The following is an 18,036-nucleotide window of genomic DNA, read 5'->3' as shown; positions in this document are numbered from 1 at the left end:
CCTGTTGTGTTATAATGGGAAGTAGAAACACCAATTTGTGAAATGTTCTTGCCAAAAATTCAAACTTGGACAAGCTTCTAGATTTCTAGATCTCACTACCAATTTAGAGGTATGTGTTAAAAAACACCATAGGAAGGCTGTTGGCCAAATCTAGAAAGTAGAAAGTCCTCCAGGACATATGGTACAGACTGATTATCACCAAATAAATGGCAAGAAGGGAAGACAAGAGAGGAATGGGGACTATTCTAGAATAAAAGAAACTTAAGACCCCTAACTGATAAGTGTATCTCTTTTGGAACTGGATTTGAAAAAGCAACAGGGGAAAATTAAAAACATCTGTGAGGCAATTTGGGAAGTTCAAACACAGACTAGATATTTCATAATATCAAATAATTATTTTCAGAGTTGCATGTGGAGGGGTAAGTAGAGGTTACAGGTAAAACGCGGTTGTCCCTATGTTGATCATTGTGATGTCTTCTGCTAGGTGTATGCGGATTTATTTTAATATTCTCTTTACGTATATTTGAAACATTCCACAATAAAGATAGAATGAGAAGGATTATCTAAACAGGTAGGGAAAGGCAGGTGAGAATGGTGTTAGAAAAACTTTCAAGACAATAGGAGTTTCCACAGTGTTAAAAAGAAAGTAAGTCTATTGGATTTGGTAACATGAAGGTCACTTGACGACTTTAGCAAAGTCTGTTTCAGTGGAGAAATGGGTCTGGAAGCAAGATTGGAGCCCACTGGAAACTGACAGGAGTAGACATGGTATTACTGCTGTCTGTCTCATGTGTTTACATAAGACAGACCCTATAGAGAGGAAGACAGTTAACACTCAGGAAAGAAAGAGGGCATGTGCATCAGCTTTGGTTTCCAAAATAATCTCAAGGCGTTGGTGCAGTCATGAATTTGGATACTTACAGCAATTACTTAGCATTATGTATGGCATATTAACACATTATTTTGAGGGTTTTGGAATTTGGGTGTATGTGATATGCATCCAAAGAAATTCCTTTTTTGTGACTTTTTGGATATTCATATTTTGATATAAATTGCAGATTGCTGTGTTAAAATATTAAGAATTGTGTTCTTACATTTCTTTAAAATGCTTTAAATAATCTAAAACAGAATTTGGAAGTGCAAATATTTATATACATATGTTGAAATAATGATATATTAAACTATACCTAAACTTATCACAGAGTACTTTCATGGACCTAAGTTAGATGAGTAAGGTGAAATCTATTCACTGGGAGGGAGGGATGGGAAGAAACACACACACACAGAGAGAGAGAGAGAGAGAGAGAGAAAGAAAATGAATGAGATTAGAGGGAGAAAATGGCAAGAGAGAATATGTTTAAATCATTGTTTATTCAGGGAAAACTTAGGTTGATCACTGTTACTGTTATTTTGGTTATTTTTATTTCCAGCTATACTGTCTCCTGCCAAAAAAGTATAACTTTAACTGTTTACTCACAGGCCATTTGCTTTTCTCTCCTAATTAGCTTCAAAACATTAGAGTCCAAAGAATGAAACATGTTTAACTCACATTTGGGCTTTTGTTTGTTTGTTGAAACAGAACTGTTCATTATGAAGGTGGCGCTGTGTCTGTTCATGCACGTTCCCTTTGGAGACTAGAGACGCTAAGAGTTGCGTAAGTAGAACTTCTAAACACAGCCTAATGCACCAAGTGTACCAAATAGCTCAGCGTTGTGCTTCTGTGTCAGCTTGTGTTGCTGAAAACTACAGCAAGCAAGCGAACAAAGGAAACACCGAGAAAGTGGTGGACAGTTTCTCTTTTGTCTATTTCCTTCCACCTACCTTTATCATTCCTTAGCCTCAGTTCACCAGCTAGCAAACCTGAGAAATAAGCAATAATTTTGTACAGTCTGCTTTTGTCTTTAGCCTCATTTGTTTTTCTAACATCATCTCATCCCAGACCATGCATCTCTTGGCAGAAATGGCTACTAGGACAGAGTGATGTAAGATTTGGAGACAAGACAAGTTCTTTGCAAGCCTGTCGCACATCTCAGATCTGACAGACTGTGGATTTAACCTTCTAAAAGTACATTTAAAACAGGAAACTTGAACATGAGCGTAGGACAGAGTCATTACTGGAAGTCACTATATTTACTTAGAAATCACTTGATAGCTAAGTACAAATCTGCATTGCAATAAAAGTCACTGTGTATTCATTATAGTAATGAGAGTTTTTATATATTAATATTTATGAAACATAAATGTATAAAGTATTTTTTTCTGATGACTTAACTGTCTGAATATTTCCTTTTAGTTCCTGTAAATGAATACAATATGATGATAAAGGTGTCATTTTGAACTATTTTAAGTAGAATTAAAATTTCAGATTTTTAAAAAATAATTCGAAGCTTTAGTCCTTTGCCTAAAAGCAGTAAATTTTCAATGTGTTTATTTCCTAGTATATTGGGTTTTAAATACTTTATTGATTTAGGATGATAATTGATTTGTATTGGGCTTTAAAGACATTATTGATTTAGGATAACAGACTCTATGGGTGGGAATGAGGGCTATCTTACTCTAGTATAACTATATTTAATTAATTAATTTATTTATTTATTTTGAGATGGAGTCTTGCTCTGTCACTCAGGCTGGAGTGCAGTGGCGCGATCTCAGTTCACTGCAAGCTCCACCTCCCGGGTTCACACCATTCTCCTGCCTCAGCCTCCCGAGTAGCTGGGACTACAGGCACCCGCCACCATGCCCAGCTAATTTTTTGTATTTTTAGTAGAGACAGGGTTTAACCGTGTTAGCCAGGATGGTCTCGATCTCCTGACCTCCTGATCCACCAGCCTCGGCCTCCCAAAGTGCTGGGATTACAGGTGTGAGCCACCACGCCCGGCCTAGTATAACTACCTTTATAGACATTTTATTTTGAGATTATTGCCTGTCTAATGGTGATGAGAATAGTTTAGAGGCCTTCAGTCGTTTCTGCTCCTGTGTCCCATGCAATGATTTCGAAAAACTTTGTCCATTCTTGAACATTGTGAGGTTGACATAGAAAACCTTTCATTATCAGTTTAGATGCATAGAATATAACTTCCAGTGTATTTTAAATAGTGATACTTTAAAATAAAATGGTTACATCACCCTTTTCAAAGTATCCAATTGACTGTAAGTAATGCTGTGGTTTAATACCTTTGTTTATTGAAAATGGTCTTCTTTAACAATAAAAATATATATTACTCAGTTTTTCCTTTTCACTACATCCTACTCCTCTGCAACAAAAATATTTATATAAATTAATTTCTTATATTTCTTATGTTAGTCTGTAACTTTAAAAAGCTCTTCTATATTGTCATTAATAACTAATTGAAAACATTAAATGTCTTTGATATAAATGCACAATTGATCAAATCTACCTAAATATTAAAACTTTTGGTAACTACCAAACTTAAAAGAAAATTTTTATTGGAAATGCATATCATAATGAGATGGAAAAAGAAGAGACAGACTTCTAAGGCAAACAAAGGGAAAACTCATAGCTTTTATATATTTTGTAATTATTCAGATAATTTAAGGAAAGGGATTTTAAGTATTACTCATATTTTTTACATTGTGTATTATAAAAATGAAAGATTAAAGAAGTGTTTATACAAATTAATTGTATAAATAATTACTAATTATATATGTAATTAAATTGTCACTGTAAGTGCAGTTTCGAGAGGTGGTATTGACCTTATAAAACAGATTGAATATGTGTTTTCAAAATTTAGAGACATACCTATACTTCATGATTGAGTGCTTAAAGAAATATTTATCTTTTTTGTGGAGAGAGACCCTAAATCTGTCTTATTTTTGGTTAAAAAAAACACGAAAGCTTCTGAAAACCTGATAGGACTTTGTTTTTATTGTTATCGATATTATTGATGAGCTGTGACTACATAAATCTAGATTATTCTTCAAACTTCTGCATTAAGTAGTCTTGATCCTGTCTCTCTACTGTTGCTTATGTTTGTATTTTGAAATAGAAGTTTGGAGTTTATTTTCACTTTGATTACAGATAATCAATATATAGAAAGGAGATGATCTTATGGTCAGCCACTGGGGAAAGGGAATGCTACTTGCTCTCATAGTCCAGATGTCACTGAGGGGAATACCACAGAGAAGGCAGAGCAGGTAGTTTTTCAACCATTTAGCAGCTTAAAGAGAGATGTTTTGCTCTTCTCTCTGACCCTTGATTAAATTTCACCTTCCTGTCTAGCAGTAGGAAAGTAGGAGATTCATATGTACGGAATATCATTATTTTAAGAAGTTTTTCAGATTATACTGACTCTTTAAACTACTTTGGCTTTATTGTAGATATGTAAATTAAGCTACATTCAGTTTAGGAGGTTTTATTTTTTTTAATTAAATCCCTTTCATTCTAGGAAGTTTACATGTCTTATATGCAATGGCCACATAATTACTAATTTTGCATTATATTTAGCAATTTATAGTGAAGATCCTGCTTTTGTTTGTGATAGAACTATATTGCCTAATGCCAATGTTTATATTCAATATTTGGGATACTCGTTCTTCTCTTTTCTCCAATGAGATCCTATACTATATATTTGTTGTAGTTGATGTGGCCCATTCATTATATATTTTATACTGCATACTCTTACACATGAAACTATTGTCAAAAGTTTTTCAGTATCATGGCCTTTTTAATAAATGGTTTTAATGTAGGGAGTTAAATTGAATAGAAAATGCTCTCCTATATTTTACTCCAGGCAAAATTATAGGGATATTGTCAGTGAGATATGTGTTAGTTCCTGTAATAGGAATACTCATGGAAATAAAAACTATGAATTACATAGAGTTCAAGTTCTATTTTTTATGTTGCAAATAAACAAAATTAAAGGGTGACATATCATAAAGAAGTACTCACTATTCCCCAATTCCCTTTGAGGTAATTTTGAGTAAATATCGATAATACGTAGGGCACAGTTTTTTGATGTTACCATAGGAAATTGCTTTATAAAACTCCATTACTATTGCCAATTTTAGTTTTTACTACATATGATTTTCTTGCCTCTTGATACTGTTGGCCTTGCCCTCTCATTTGGGAGGAGGTGGGGGTCTGGGCATGTGAGACCAGGCTAGTTTGAGTGGCTGGAAATGAAAGCAAATGTGCTTAGACTTAGACTATGCAGTGGTTTTGCCAAAAACTGGCCACATTCATTCCATTTCTACCAGAATCCTCTTAGAGACTTCAAAGGAGCACTGGTACATATGAGTTCTATTGAATAGAACTGAGCCCAGAACATCTTCCAGATATGCTAGCAAATAGTATATATATATCTGGTTAAAATTTTGTGCTGTTTTGAAAATGAAGGTGTGTTCCATGATGATTAAGATGAATTGTTATTCAGAAGTGATTCATTATTTACAAATATTTCATTGTTTTTCCAAATAATAGAAACAAATATTAAACATATTTCCAAATATTTCATTGTTTTTCAAATAATGGAAACAAATATTAAACATAATTGTGACCGGGCACAGGGTGGCTCACGCCTGTAATCCCATCACTTTGGGAGGCTGAGGCGGGCAGATCACAAGGTCAGGAGATCGAGACCATCCTGGCTAACATGATGAAACCCCGTCTCTACTGAAAATACAAAAGTTAGCCGGGTGCGGTGGCTGGCGCCTATAGTCCTGGCTACTCGGGAGGCGGGGGCTAGAGAATCGCTTGAACCCGGGAGGCGGAGTTTACAGTGAGCCAAGATCGCACCACTGTACTCCAGCCTGGGTGACAGAGCGAGACTCCGTCTCAAAATAAAAATAATAGTAATAATAATAATAATGATAATTGTGGTTTTCATAGTATTTGCAAACAATACACTTAATTTTATAAGAGGAGGATTTTTAAAAGCTTGTTTATTTCCAAAATAGAAATACTTTAATGTGCTATTATTGGTAACAAACTTTAATTTCATCTTAAGACAATACCGTGTTATCTGGTTTTATTAGTATATGGTTATTAACTTAATTGGGGGGCTTCCCAAATTAATTGTCTTTATAAACAAATTCATGTGAAAATGAACTTGTTATAACATTCTACTGCTAATTTTCTATGCTAACATCTCAAGTCAAAAATCCAGGTTAGGAAAACAACATTAAATTGATTTATAATTTACTAAAAGATTGCTAGCTTTGAAACAAGTATTCTCAATTTGTAGAACACAAACATTTTTAATAAGTCTATATGAACCCAAGTTTATTAAATAATAAGATTATGTTGAAAATCTCCATATATTTACTTTTTCTTTGACTCATTGTATTTTGACAAAATCATCCAGTGTAAACTGTCTTTTAAAAAATTATCCTTATGTTTCATTTTCTGCTTGTTGTTGACATATGAAGCTTTACAACATTCATTATTTTTAGAGTATACACTTTTTCTTCATAACATATCTGGCTGTATACCTTTTGTGCTTTTTGGCCTTGAAATGGAATTATCTAATATCAAATTTGTCATTTCCTTTTGAGGTTTATTTGCTTGTTGAATCTTTTCTACTCATTCGTTTTTAGTTTTCTTGCATGCTTTGATCTTAAGCTTGTGTCTTATCAATGATATATATGGCCTGTCCTCACTTTGCATGGTACGGTGTTAAGGGAAAGTCATGCACGATAGAACTGTGCCATCATTCTGCACCTTAGCATGGTTAAAGCTCCTAAATACACAACCTTCAGTTAACAAGGTAATGTGCAAAGCAAGAACAGCTTGTATTTTGATCTTTCTATTTTATCCTACCTGAAAGTCATTTATTTATTTTTAATATACAAGTGATAATCGTACATACTTATAGGGTACATAGTGATGTTTTGATACAGGTAATGTATAGTGATCAGATCAATTAGCGTATCCATCATCTCAAACATTTATCATTTCTGTGCATTAGCAACATTTAGTATCCTTCAAAGCAAATTTTTAATGATCATAACTTACCATTTTACTGAAACATTCTATATTTTCTGTTTATTACATTTTTTCCTGACTTTTTTAGAATTTTCATTTTCTTGGCTTATCTTTTTTGTTCATCGGGTTCTAATAATATAATTGTTCCACAATATTAAAAAGTAAAGTATAAGAATACATTTCTTTTGTCAGGTAAATATAGTCTAACTATAGACTTCAGTTTATATATATGAGTTCCAATTAATCATACTTAGACGTTGACCACAATCCTACTGTTTTTCAAGTCTGTGCAAATACAGCAACAGTTTTTAACTAGTAAGTGCTAAACTATTGCTTGAAGTTATACTTCCTGCATTATTTGCATTAGAGCTTGACTAATCTGTATTAGAGGTTGACTTGGAGCACAAGTTCTTCGTTATCTTTGCATAGAATAGGGCACTGTGTGGATGGTACGGCATTTAAGTCAGAACACCTTGAGTTACATTTAACTTCTTCTTACTATAAGCTTTGTGACTTTGTATGTTACTTATCATTCTGAAGAGCCATTTTGTGATTTGTGAAATGAAATTAATATCACTAATATCCTAAGCTGTTTGAGAACATTAAGACAATATATATGACTGTTCATTGTCCGACATATGTTTTAATAGCTACTCCTTCTCTGATTGTGGGTGCTATTGGATCAAGTCCTAACTGTTTTCATTAGGTGGAGTGGAAGCCACATAAGGTGGGGACAGCCATTCCGACTACGCCATGTCACAACAGGAAAATACTTGAGTCTCATGGAAGACAAAAACCTTCTACTCATGGACAAAGAGAAAGCTGATGTAAAATCAACAGCATTTACCTTCCGGTCTTCCAAGGTGAGACAGAAAATATTTTGGGTTTCCTATAAATGTTACCCTGTCATATTTCCTTTGATGTTAGAAATGAGAAAAGAAATGAGAAAATAAATGATGTAAGTATGTCTTATGTGTATTTCTAAGTTCCCAGTTTCTCTTCCATCCATTCCTCTCTGGTAAAACTGATTTTTCTAAACCATTAAAACCTGCCTATAGAAACAATCTAAATGTACAATAAAGGGTAATGATTACATAAAGGGTAATGATTACATAAATCATACTGTATACATACATATTTGGGATAGTATGAAGTTGTCAAAAATATAAAACATGAAAATACCTATTATACATCATCAAATGAAAGGTGTTTCATGTCGTTTACAGTTCTTAAAACACATCCATCCAGCTCCTTCCTGTTTTCTTAAGCATTGACAGTATACAGTGACCACAGATATTGGGATGTTTTTGGTTTATGGTATGAGGATAAAGCACACTGGAATCTATGTCTCAAAGATACATTTATACATCCATTCTTATATGCAGACCTTTATCCTTAACCCTATTGAATCATTTTTATGATAATTGCTATATTCGTCCATTTTCACAGTGCTATAAAGAAATACCTGAGACTGGGTGATTTATAATGAAAAGGAGTTTAATTGACTTATACTTCCGCATGGCTGGGAAGGCCTCAGGAAACTTACAATCATGACAAAAGGGGAAGCAGGCAGGTCTTACATGGAGGCAGGCGAGAGAGAGAGCAGGAGAGTGAGTGTGAAGGAGAAAGCGTCGCTTAAAAAAACCATCAGATCTCATAAGAACTCACTCACTGTCAGGGGAACAGCATGGGGGAAACTCCCCCCATGATCCAGTCACCTCTTTCCCTGGACACGTGGAGATTACAAATTGAGATGAGATTTGGGTGGGGACACAGAGCCAAACCATATCAATTGCATATTTCTGTTCATAATTTAATGAAGATTGTGAAACTTGGGAAAGATGATTGGAACAATATTAAACTACTAACTAGCTTTCATCTTAGAAAGGCAAAACTTTGTTCTTTTAAATAGATAAAGATTTGACTTTGTATTTCTGCAATTACTACATACTCATCTGGGTATAGGCATCTTCACAGTGTTATTCAGGGCTCATTAAAAAGAAAAAAAACATATTATTTTGTTTTTTCACTACTAGGAAATTCTTAGTATTCAATCGCCTTTCCCATATTTTGTATGCTGGCTCAATTCAAGTTAGATTTTTGATAACAATGTTATTAGATGAGGAAAAGATGTTAAGTACCATGTATAATATATTCAAAACAAGGTCATGATTTGGCTTAGTAGAACAATAATACATGCACTACAGTGCTTTTTCAATACTGGATTAGGTTTAAATTTTTACTTTGCCCCTCTCTAGAGATCTATATGTTAGGTAATATCTTCTAAATATTTTACAAGCATTAACAAATGATTATTTCCTATTTAGGTAAAGCGTTTACCCTAAAAGACCAATTTTCTGTATGCTTAATAAATTCCATTTTATTAATCTTATAATGGTGTCCTGTCACAGCGTAGGATTGGCAGCATAAACATAAATATTTATTGAACTTTGAAGGTGTCCCACAGAACTTCTATTTGCAGTTGTCACTGGAGGCTACTGACCACTTTATTTCTACAGTAGGTCTATGGCCTGGATTGCTCCAGTGAGTGCAGGAAATAGAGAACATTAATTTTGCTAATTATGAAAATAAACTATTTCACTATACTCTTAATAATGTATTTCACATAAATAATGTCTAACAAGAAAACATATTCATTATTTAGAGTGATAATTGTAACAAAATTAAAAGTAGTTATTTACAACTACTTAAAAGTTTTTTAGTGCTTTAATCATATTTCATTTCTTCTGATTTTGAAAGCAGTACATGTTGGTCTTAGAAAGTTTAGAAAATACAAAAAAAAGTAGGAGTAAGAACTACCTAATTATGCAGAATATCAACGTTTTGATGAATTTCCTTCCTAATCGTTTTTCTTTTGCTGTGTAAACGCACACAACCTTGCAACAGGGGGATTAGGGATCACCAATACCCCTCCCCCATGCAATTGAAATCGACATTTTGACTCTCCAAAAACTTAACTACTATAAAGAAGGCTGGGTGTGGTGGCTCACGCCTGTAATCCCAGCACTTTGGGAGGCCGAGGCAGGTGAATCTGACCAACATGGTGAAACCTCGTCTCTACTAAAAATACAAAAATTAGTCGGGCGTGGTGACATGTGCCTGCAGTCCCAGCTACTCGAGAAGCTGAGGCAGGAGAATCGCTTGAACTCGGGAGGCAGAGGATGCAGTTAGCTGAGATCGTGCCACTGCAGTCCAGCCTGGGCGATAGAGCAAGACTCCGTCTCAAAAAAAAAAAAAAAAAAAAGCTATAAGGAAGATAAAATATATTTTCTATGCCTTAGGTGGAAGTGGACCATCAACAAAATTGGTCCTTGTTTTCATGTTGAGTAGGCTGAGGAGGAGGAGGAGGAGGAAGAGGGGCTGGTCTTGTTGTCTCAGGGGTGGCAGAGATGAAGGAAAATGCATGTATAAGTGGACCTGCACAGTCCAAATACATGTCATTCAAGAATCAACTGTACATTACAAAATATGACTATAGTTTGGTGTTCTGCTTTCATTTGAGGATGCATAGTAGGTATTTTTATATTTTATATTTTTGACAGATTCATACTATGCCAATATGTATGTATATACTCTGATTTATGCAATCATTATTCTTTATGTAATCATTACCCTTTATTGTACATTTAGGTTGTTTCTATAGTTATATACATATATTCATATATATATATTATTATAAATAAAACTCAAACCAAAGTAAGGTGTGGGGAGACCAGAAGTAATTCTGAAAAGACAGTATCCTGAATGAACATTCCCAATGCCTTTCTCTTTCAACTCCTGTTCTGGGTTATACCGAATGGTAGCAGATGCCTCTGATTCTATGAGTTAACTGGAGAGCTCCAGGAAAGTCAGTCAGGGAAGGTCTTTATTCTCCATTGTGAAAATAGAGAGGAACAGCTGGTAAAACCTCATTATCCTTGCAAAGCATCTGTATCTATATATTTGCTCTGTGGACTCTTAGAGGGCCTCTACAGTGGGCCAGAATTGCTCCTTGTCTCTGTAACTGCAAAGCACAATTAATCCCATTATGGGGACATGGGCTCCTTTCTTAAATCTAGCTAGCAGAGGGGTGGGAATTTGCTAGTTTATCTACTGATAGCACCTCCGTCCAGAAAGAAAAAAATTCAACCCACTAAAGAAGAACCAATTATTTGATGGTAGAAACCCTTTTCAAGTAAAGAAGGTGGTACCTATTAAAATGGCATTCAGCTTATTGACAATAAATTAGAAAAACTAGAAGAAATTGATATCCTTCCAGCAAAATATAACATACCCAAATAAAATCTCGAAGAGGTAGAAAAACATGAACTGGTACATCACGGTGGAAGACATTGGAATGATTTGCCAAATTGGAGTATTTTAAAAAGCTGGGAGTATGTGGTGGGAGGATCTCTTGAGCTCAGGAGTTTGTGGCTGCAATGAGCTATGATCATGCCCACTGCATTCCAGCCTGGGCAACACAGTGAGACCAAGACTTTATAGAAAAACTAAAAATAAAAAAATAAACAGGCAGAATACATCTAACAAAAATTGGAGGAAAAAGAGGAAGAGTGAAAGGTACAGTAGGTGCTCCAGTTGCCTTCTATGAAACAAACATCAAAGATCTTCTTAAGATTGAAAACTCAAGTAATGGAAGCATAAATACTTAACAGCCAAAAAGGAAGCACTCAATAACATTTACTAAAACAAGACGATGGAAGAGAGAAAAGTTGGTGAGAGAAAGAGGAACACGCTACCTTCTTCATCATGCGTAATCCAGCCTAATAAAAAGAAGTAAAGTGTTACTAAAGAGTCAGAGACATAAACACAGACGCAGGCATGCAGACAATGAGGAAAATGAGACCACAGAGCGAATGGCTCTAAAAAAAGTATGAAAACAGAAAACCTAAAATATGACACAGTGAAAACCTAAAATATGGCCCACTCTATTTGCTTATCAATATATATAAATGGACTGTATCACAATTTAAAATTAAAATAATTTCATATTTGGGCATGCAGCATAAATTATGCTGACATTAAGAGGCACATCTAAAACAACTTTATTTGGAAAGATTGGAAATAAAAAGATGGCTAGTGGAATACCAAGAAAATACAAACAGGCCAGGTGCGGTGGCTCACTCCCAGCACTTTGGGAGACAAAGGCAGGTGGATCACTTGGGGTCAAGAGTTCAAGACCAACCTGGCCAACACAGTGAAACCCTGTCTCTACTAAAAATACAAAAATTAGCTAGGCGTGGTGGCATGCACCTGTAATCCCAGCTGCTTGGGAGGCTGAGGGAGGAGAATTGCCTGAACCTGGGAGGCAGAGGTTGCAGTGAGCCTAAATTGTGCCACTGCACTCCAGCCTGGGCAACAGAGCAAGACTCTGCCTCAAAAAAAAAAAAAAAAAAAAGATATCTGTTCTTAATATCAGATGAGGTGGAATTCAGGCAAAATAAAGCATTGCAGGAGACAAAAAAGGATATTTCATGGTATTGAAGAGTGCAAGTCACTGAAGTTGTAACACTTGTTAAATTTACATAACAAGGTACTATTAGTATTCATAAAACGAGATAGTATTCGTAAAACAATAAAAAGTGGGCAAAGGATATGAACAGAGACTTCTCAAAAGAAGATATTTATGTGGCCAAGAAACATGAAAAAAAGCTCAACATCACTGATCATTAGAGAAATGCAAATCAAAACCACAATGAGATACCAACTCATACCAGTCAAAATGGTGATTATTAAAAAGTCAAGAAACAACAGATGCTGGTGAGGCTGTGGAGAAACAGGAACGCTTTTACATTGTTGTTGGGAATATAAATTAGCTCAACCATTGTGGACGACAGTGTGGTGATTCCTCAAGGATCTAGAACCAGAAATACAATTTGACCCAGTGATCCCATTACTGGGTATATACCGAAAGGAATATAAATCAGTCTATTATAAAGATATACATATACCTGTTTATTGCAGCACTATTCACAATAGCAAAGACATGGAATAAACCCAAATGCCCATCAATGATAGACCAGATAAAGAAAATGTGGTACATACACCATGGAACACTATGCAGCCACAAAAAGGAATGAGATAATGTCCTTTGCAGGGACATGGGTGAAGCTGGAAACCATCATCCTCAGCAAACTAACACAGGAACAGAAAACCAAGTGCTGCGTGTTCTCACTCATAAGTGGGAGTTGAACAGTGAGAACACATGGACACAGGAAGGCGAACATCACACACCAGGGCCTCTCGGTGGGGCGGAGTTGCAAGGGGAGGGAGAGCATCAGGACTAATAGCTAATGCATGTGGGGCATAAAACCTAGATGATGGGTTGATAGGTGCCGCAAACCACCATGGCACACTTATACCTATGTAACAAACTTGTACATTCTGCACATGTATCCTGGAACATTAAAAAAAAAATGCAAGTCACTGAAGTTGTAAGTTGTTAAATTTACATAACAAATAAATATAGGGTAGTACTAGTATTTATAAAACAAAATCTCCAGGAGCTACGAGGAGAAACAAACAGAAAATCTTAATATTAGGAGATATCAAGTCACCTTTTCTCAGTTCATGATACACACACACACCACACACCTCACACCACTGAGGGCTTTATGGTGTGTGGAGAGCTGCCGCAGAAGCCCTACCCTTAATTGGACATTCATTTTGTTCACTCAGGAATATTGCAGGGCTGACTTGAGCGGGACTGGGAACTGGGAACATGCCAACAGTTAGTGCCCTCTGAGAGCTTGGGAGGGTGTTCAGGAAGCAGGGACCCTGTCCTCCCACACTCCTTGGCTTTTTAAATAAAAGAATTGCTGCCATTCTGTGATTCCTTGTAAGTCAGCCAACAGAGCTGAGCATTCTCTCTAGTTGATCTCACTGAGTATCAGGACTCCCATTTTACAAATGGGGAAAACCAACGCAGGGAGGATGAGTCACTTGACCAAGCGGCAGGGCTAGGAACACAGAAGAATCGGTGGACACAGGGTTGTCTCTGCACCAAAACAACTGGCCAGGGTGGGGTTGTTACATGTAACTGGGCTGTAGCTTTCCAGGCTGGCTGGTTCACTCGTTCAGTTCACCCCAGGCTGTAAGGACTGCCATGGGAGCCTGAGGCAGATGCTTGTCCTGTCAGGGCCTCACCCAGCTAAAGTGTCACCCCACCCCTCCACAGACTGCTGCCTGACCCTGTGTCTAACTGTGATCTCTCAAAATCCTCCTTTTCCTGCAGAAAGCTGAATAGAGTCCATCTTTCTCATTTGATTCTTTCTCTAGTAATCCTAATCCTCCTGGAGGTTGATGAATGCCTGTGACAAAGCAGGTGATTCACATGGAAATGGAAATGCAAAAAGGGAAAAGTATATTAACGTACTTCAAAAATATTCTTACTTATATAGCCTTTCATCTGTTGATCTATGTATTTTTAAGTTGTGGTTGGGGGTGGGAGGGTACTGTCTTAGAAAAATCAAGTGAAAACTTGTAGGTAAAAATATATGTGCAAGTTAATTTCATCATTCTTTGTCATGCCAAAAAAATGGAAAAGTCCCACATTTGCAATAAAATTATTCTATATCTATAATATTAAACGGTATTAGCTGTCAAAATATATTAATCTGGAAAGATATCCTTGTAAATATTGTTGAATAAAACAACATTTTATTGGATGTATTTTTCATGGCTATCTTTCCAGATCAATATATATCAATATATTGTTATATATATTTCCAGATCAATATATATTGTTAGGTATATAACATATATAACATTCATATATATAACATATATGACATCTATATAACATATAACATATATAGTCATATGTTTTATATGTTATATCCATAACATATGTTATATGCATAACAATATATGTTGAATATGTTATATACATAATATATATTGATCTGGAGATATGTATAACAATATATTGATCTGGAAAAATATCCATGAAAATATTGTTCAGTAAAATATTGTTTTACTCAACATTTTGAGTTGTAAATTGTAATATACGTATTGCAAATCCTATAATAGATTTTAATGTAATCTATTGTAATATTAAAGGTATTACAAATATTTTAGTAATTAAAAAGAAATCTTCATACTTGTGTTTGTATATGATTTTATGGTAGTTGTGGAAGGATATACACTAATCATTTAACTCAGAGTATTTTAGAAAGATCAAAATGGAAGCTGTATGAGAATATGAAGACAGAGAGAAATTTTTTCTGTAACTTAAAAAAAAATGTATCTTTGGATTATTTTGGCTATTACAATAGTCATATTTATTTTACAATGAAATCAGTTAAAGATAAAAACCATTGCACTGACATTCTGGGACATAAGTTCTGTGCACATTTTTTATTTGTTTATTTAGGATGGATTCCTACAAATGGAAATAGTGACTTAAAAGCTGTGAATATTTTTGAATGTTCTTGATAGAGATTGCCCAAAGCAATAGCTTTTGCAACCTTTTTCTCTGAATATCCCTCCTAATATTCTCTCCATGTTAGAATAGGGCTCATATTTGAGGACTTTTGACTCTCCAGATCCTTCTGTGATTTCTGCTCAGGGATTCTGTTTCTGGAATTTGGCAATTGTGTAATGTCACAGGTTGCATGGAGGTAGAGAGGCCAAAGATCCCAACTCAACTCTTCTTTAACTGAGCAATTTAGTTTCTCTGAAGCTACTTTCCTGCCTGGTGTTCATGGAACCACTCGAGTGTACAGGTTAATAACGCTTCCATGCTTCCAGCCACTTCATTCATACAGGTAATTTCATATGATGACGTGAAGGCAGTGAAAGTGAAGGTGAGATTTCAAGAGAAATTTTTTTTAATCACAGTATATTTTTAATTTTAGTATCACTGGAAGATTAGATAATAAAATTTTTCCCATGAACTAGAGACAATAACTCTTCCAATTATTTCTTTTAAAATGACTTTTTCTATTATATATTTAATGCATAGTCATTACAGAAAAATGTAAAGGTAGTACAAAGATGGAGAAAGGAGAAAAGTAAATCCATGCACAGTCCATCACTCAGAAACAACCTCTTGTGTGTATTTGAGTTGTAAGCAAATATTACATATTTTGATGATGAACAGTGTTAATTATATATGATTTGGGGCCTAAGTTTTATTTAATAACATATACTACTATATTCTTTAATAGAATTTGGCAATAATTCAACATCTTATTACATAGATTTATCATAATTCATGCAGCTACTTTATTTGAATATTTAGCTTATTTTCAATTTTTCACTTTTAAGCTGAATATTTTTATCTCTGAATATTTCTATATATTGCTGACTACTTCTTTTTTGGAAGTTGTACTATTTGGTCTAAAAATATGAAGATTTCAAGTGTTTGGTACTGGAGGCTCTCAGAGGGCAGAACAGTATCTGTTTGGTTCACCATGGATAGTGCAGTGCCTGACACTTAGTGGGGATTGCTAAATGTCCCTAGTGAGTGAATGCACCTGGCCAAAGTATTCTTCAGAACTTTGCACCAGTATTTATTCTAAGCAGTAGGGTATGAAACTTTACATTTCTGTGCCAGTCATCAACAGATGATTTTAAAATCTGATAATTTTGATAGATGAAAAATCAGTTATATCCTATTTTATATTCTGTGAGTAAGTTAACCTCTTTAACTGTAAAGCTCCTATTATTTTAAAAGCAAATTATAATGATTTAGTACTCCCATGAATGAAACAAATGCCACAGTAAGCAATTTTTAGCAATTGGCTTTTTTTTTTTTTTCATTTCTTGGAACGCATGTGGCTTTTACAAGCAGATGAATTTGAATTTTCCTGCCCTTCATTCCATGTCTCCCAGAGCAATGACTTTAGACTTTTTTTAAAAAAATATGCCTTTTACAGTTTAATCTCGAGTGTACTTCAGATTATTCAAGGCATTTAATATATCTTAAATATATATGCATCTCATAATATTTCAAATGAGCTCTGAATCATAACTTGTAGGGACAGAAACAGAATCAATAACAACAATATGTTTTCAATTGGGAACTTCTGAATGTACCAGCAAAGCTACTCTAAGACTGGGCATAAATATATTCAGTTGGGAATGGAAAGAAAATTCTTATTATCTGGTGAGTCGAAGTGGTATAGGGGGATTTGATTCTCCTGACTCAGTCTTCTCTGGGAAGGGAAGGGATGGAGATTTTTTATGCCCACTTCCAAATTCTTCAAAATTTTGCTCATGTCCTAACTTGAGCTTTCTGTAATCATAGTTAGTGTCTTTCCAATTAGGGCTGTCTCTGGATATTATGAATTAGGAATTTAAAAAATGACTTTTGTTTACAACAATGCCTGACATCCAAGACTATAGTCTGGAGCTGGTGATTCAAATTCCTATTTCATTGGTTAAAAGTAGAGCAGTGGTGTCTTTTTCTTACATCTGTTTTTCTGTCATCACTATCATTATCATCAGCATCATTTTCTTAAAGCAAATTAATGCTTCTGGATAACTTACTTCCTTTAGAATGCACAATACTCTTTTTGTTGTTTTTTTTTTACCACTGTATTTTAAAATTTCTAATTCTTAGATCCCTGATTTTCAGAAGTTTGTAGATACCAATAACTTTATAAGAGGAGAGCTATAATTTAAATAAATTTAATTAAAACTATCTGGTAATTAAAATGTTTAGGTGACTGTGTGTGGGGGGGGGTATCTTAAAGAAAAGAACAAATTAGTGTGTGATTCTTGTGTAATATTTTACCCAATTTTGATTGGTAGAAAATTGTTTTTAAAATAGAAGGCATTTCTGATACTAGAAAAGTAGTTAAAATCCAGCTACAAGGTACAGAAAAAAGGGCTGTGGAACTAACATAATTTGATAGTTTAGTTTCATTTAAAATAAGTTACAAAGCACAAATAGGTATCTCAGGAAAAAATAAATGGCACAGAAACACATATCTAAAACTACACTCACATATACAAACGTGAAAAAATTAGAGTAATTGATAGTGCTGATTATAATATTTATAATAGAATCTTGTTTTGATTGGAAGCCCAATGAAATAAAAATCCTTTCATGCTGAAAAGTATTTTCT

At 34.7% G+C, this 18,036-nt stretch overlaps 1 protein-coding gene across 22 annotated transcripts in view; it reads left to right on the top strand.

The window, feature by feature from the left end:
- RYR2 (ryanodine receptor 2) overlaps window positions 1-18,036 on the top strand; it is a 788,912-nt gene that overhangs the window by 365,869 nt on the left and 405,007 nt on the right. For all 22 annotated transcript variants that reach the window (XM_063790296.1, XM_063790294.1, XM_063790292.1 and 19 more), the window contains 2 exons: window positions 1,580-1,654; window positions 7,650-7,806. In XM_063790296.1, the coding sequence (XP_063646366.1) occupies window positions 1,580-1,654; window positions 7,650-7,806 (232 nt within the window). The remainder of the gene's footprint in view (window positions 1-1,579; window positions 1,655-7,649; window positions 7,807-18,036) is intronic.

The sequence above is a fragment of the Pan troglodytes genome, chromosome 1 (assembly GCF_028858775.2).
Source record: "Pan troglodytes isolate AG18354 chromosome 1, NHGRI_mPanTro3-v2.0_pri, whole genome shotgun sequence".
Classification (NCBI taxonomy): Eukaryota; Metazoa; Chordata; class Mammalia; order Primates; family Hominidae; genus Pan; species Pan troglodytes.
This window is presented reverse-complemented; position numbering and strand designations above follow the sequence as displayed.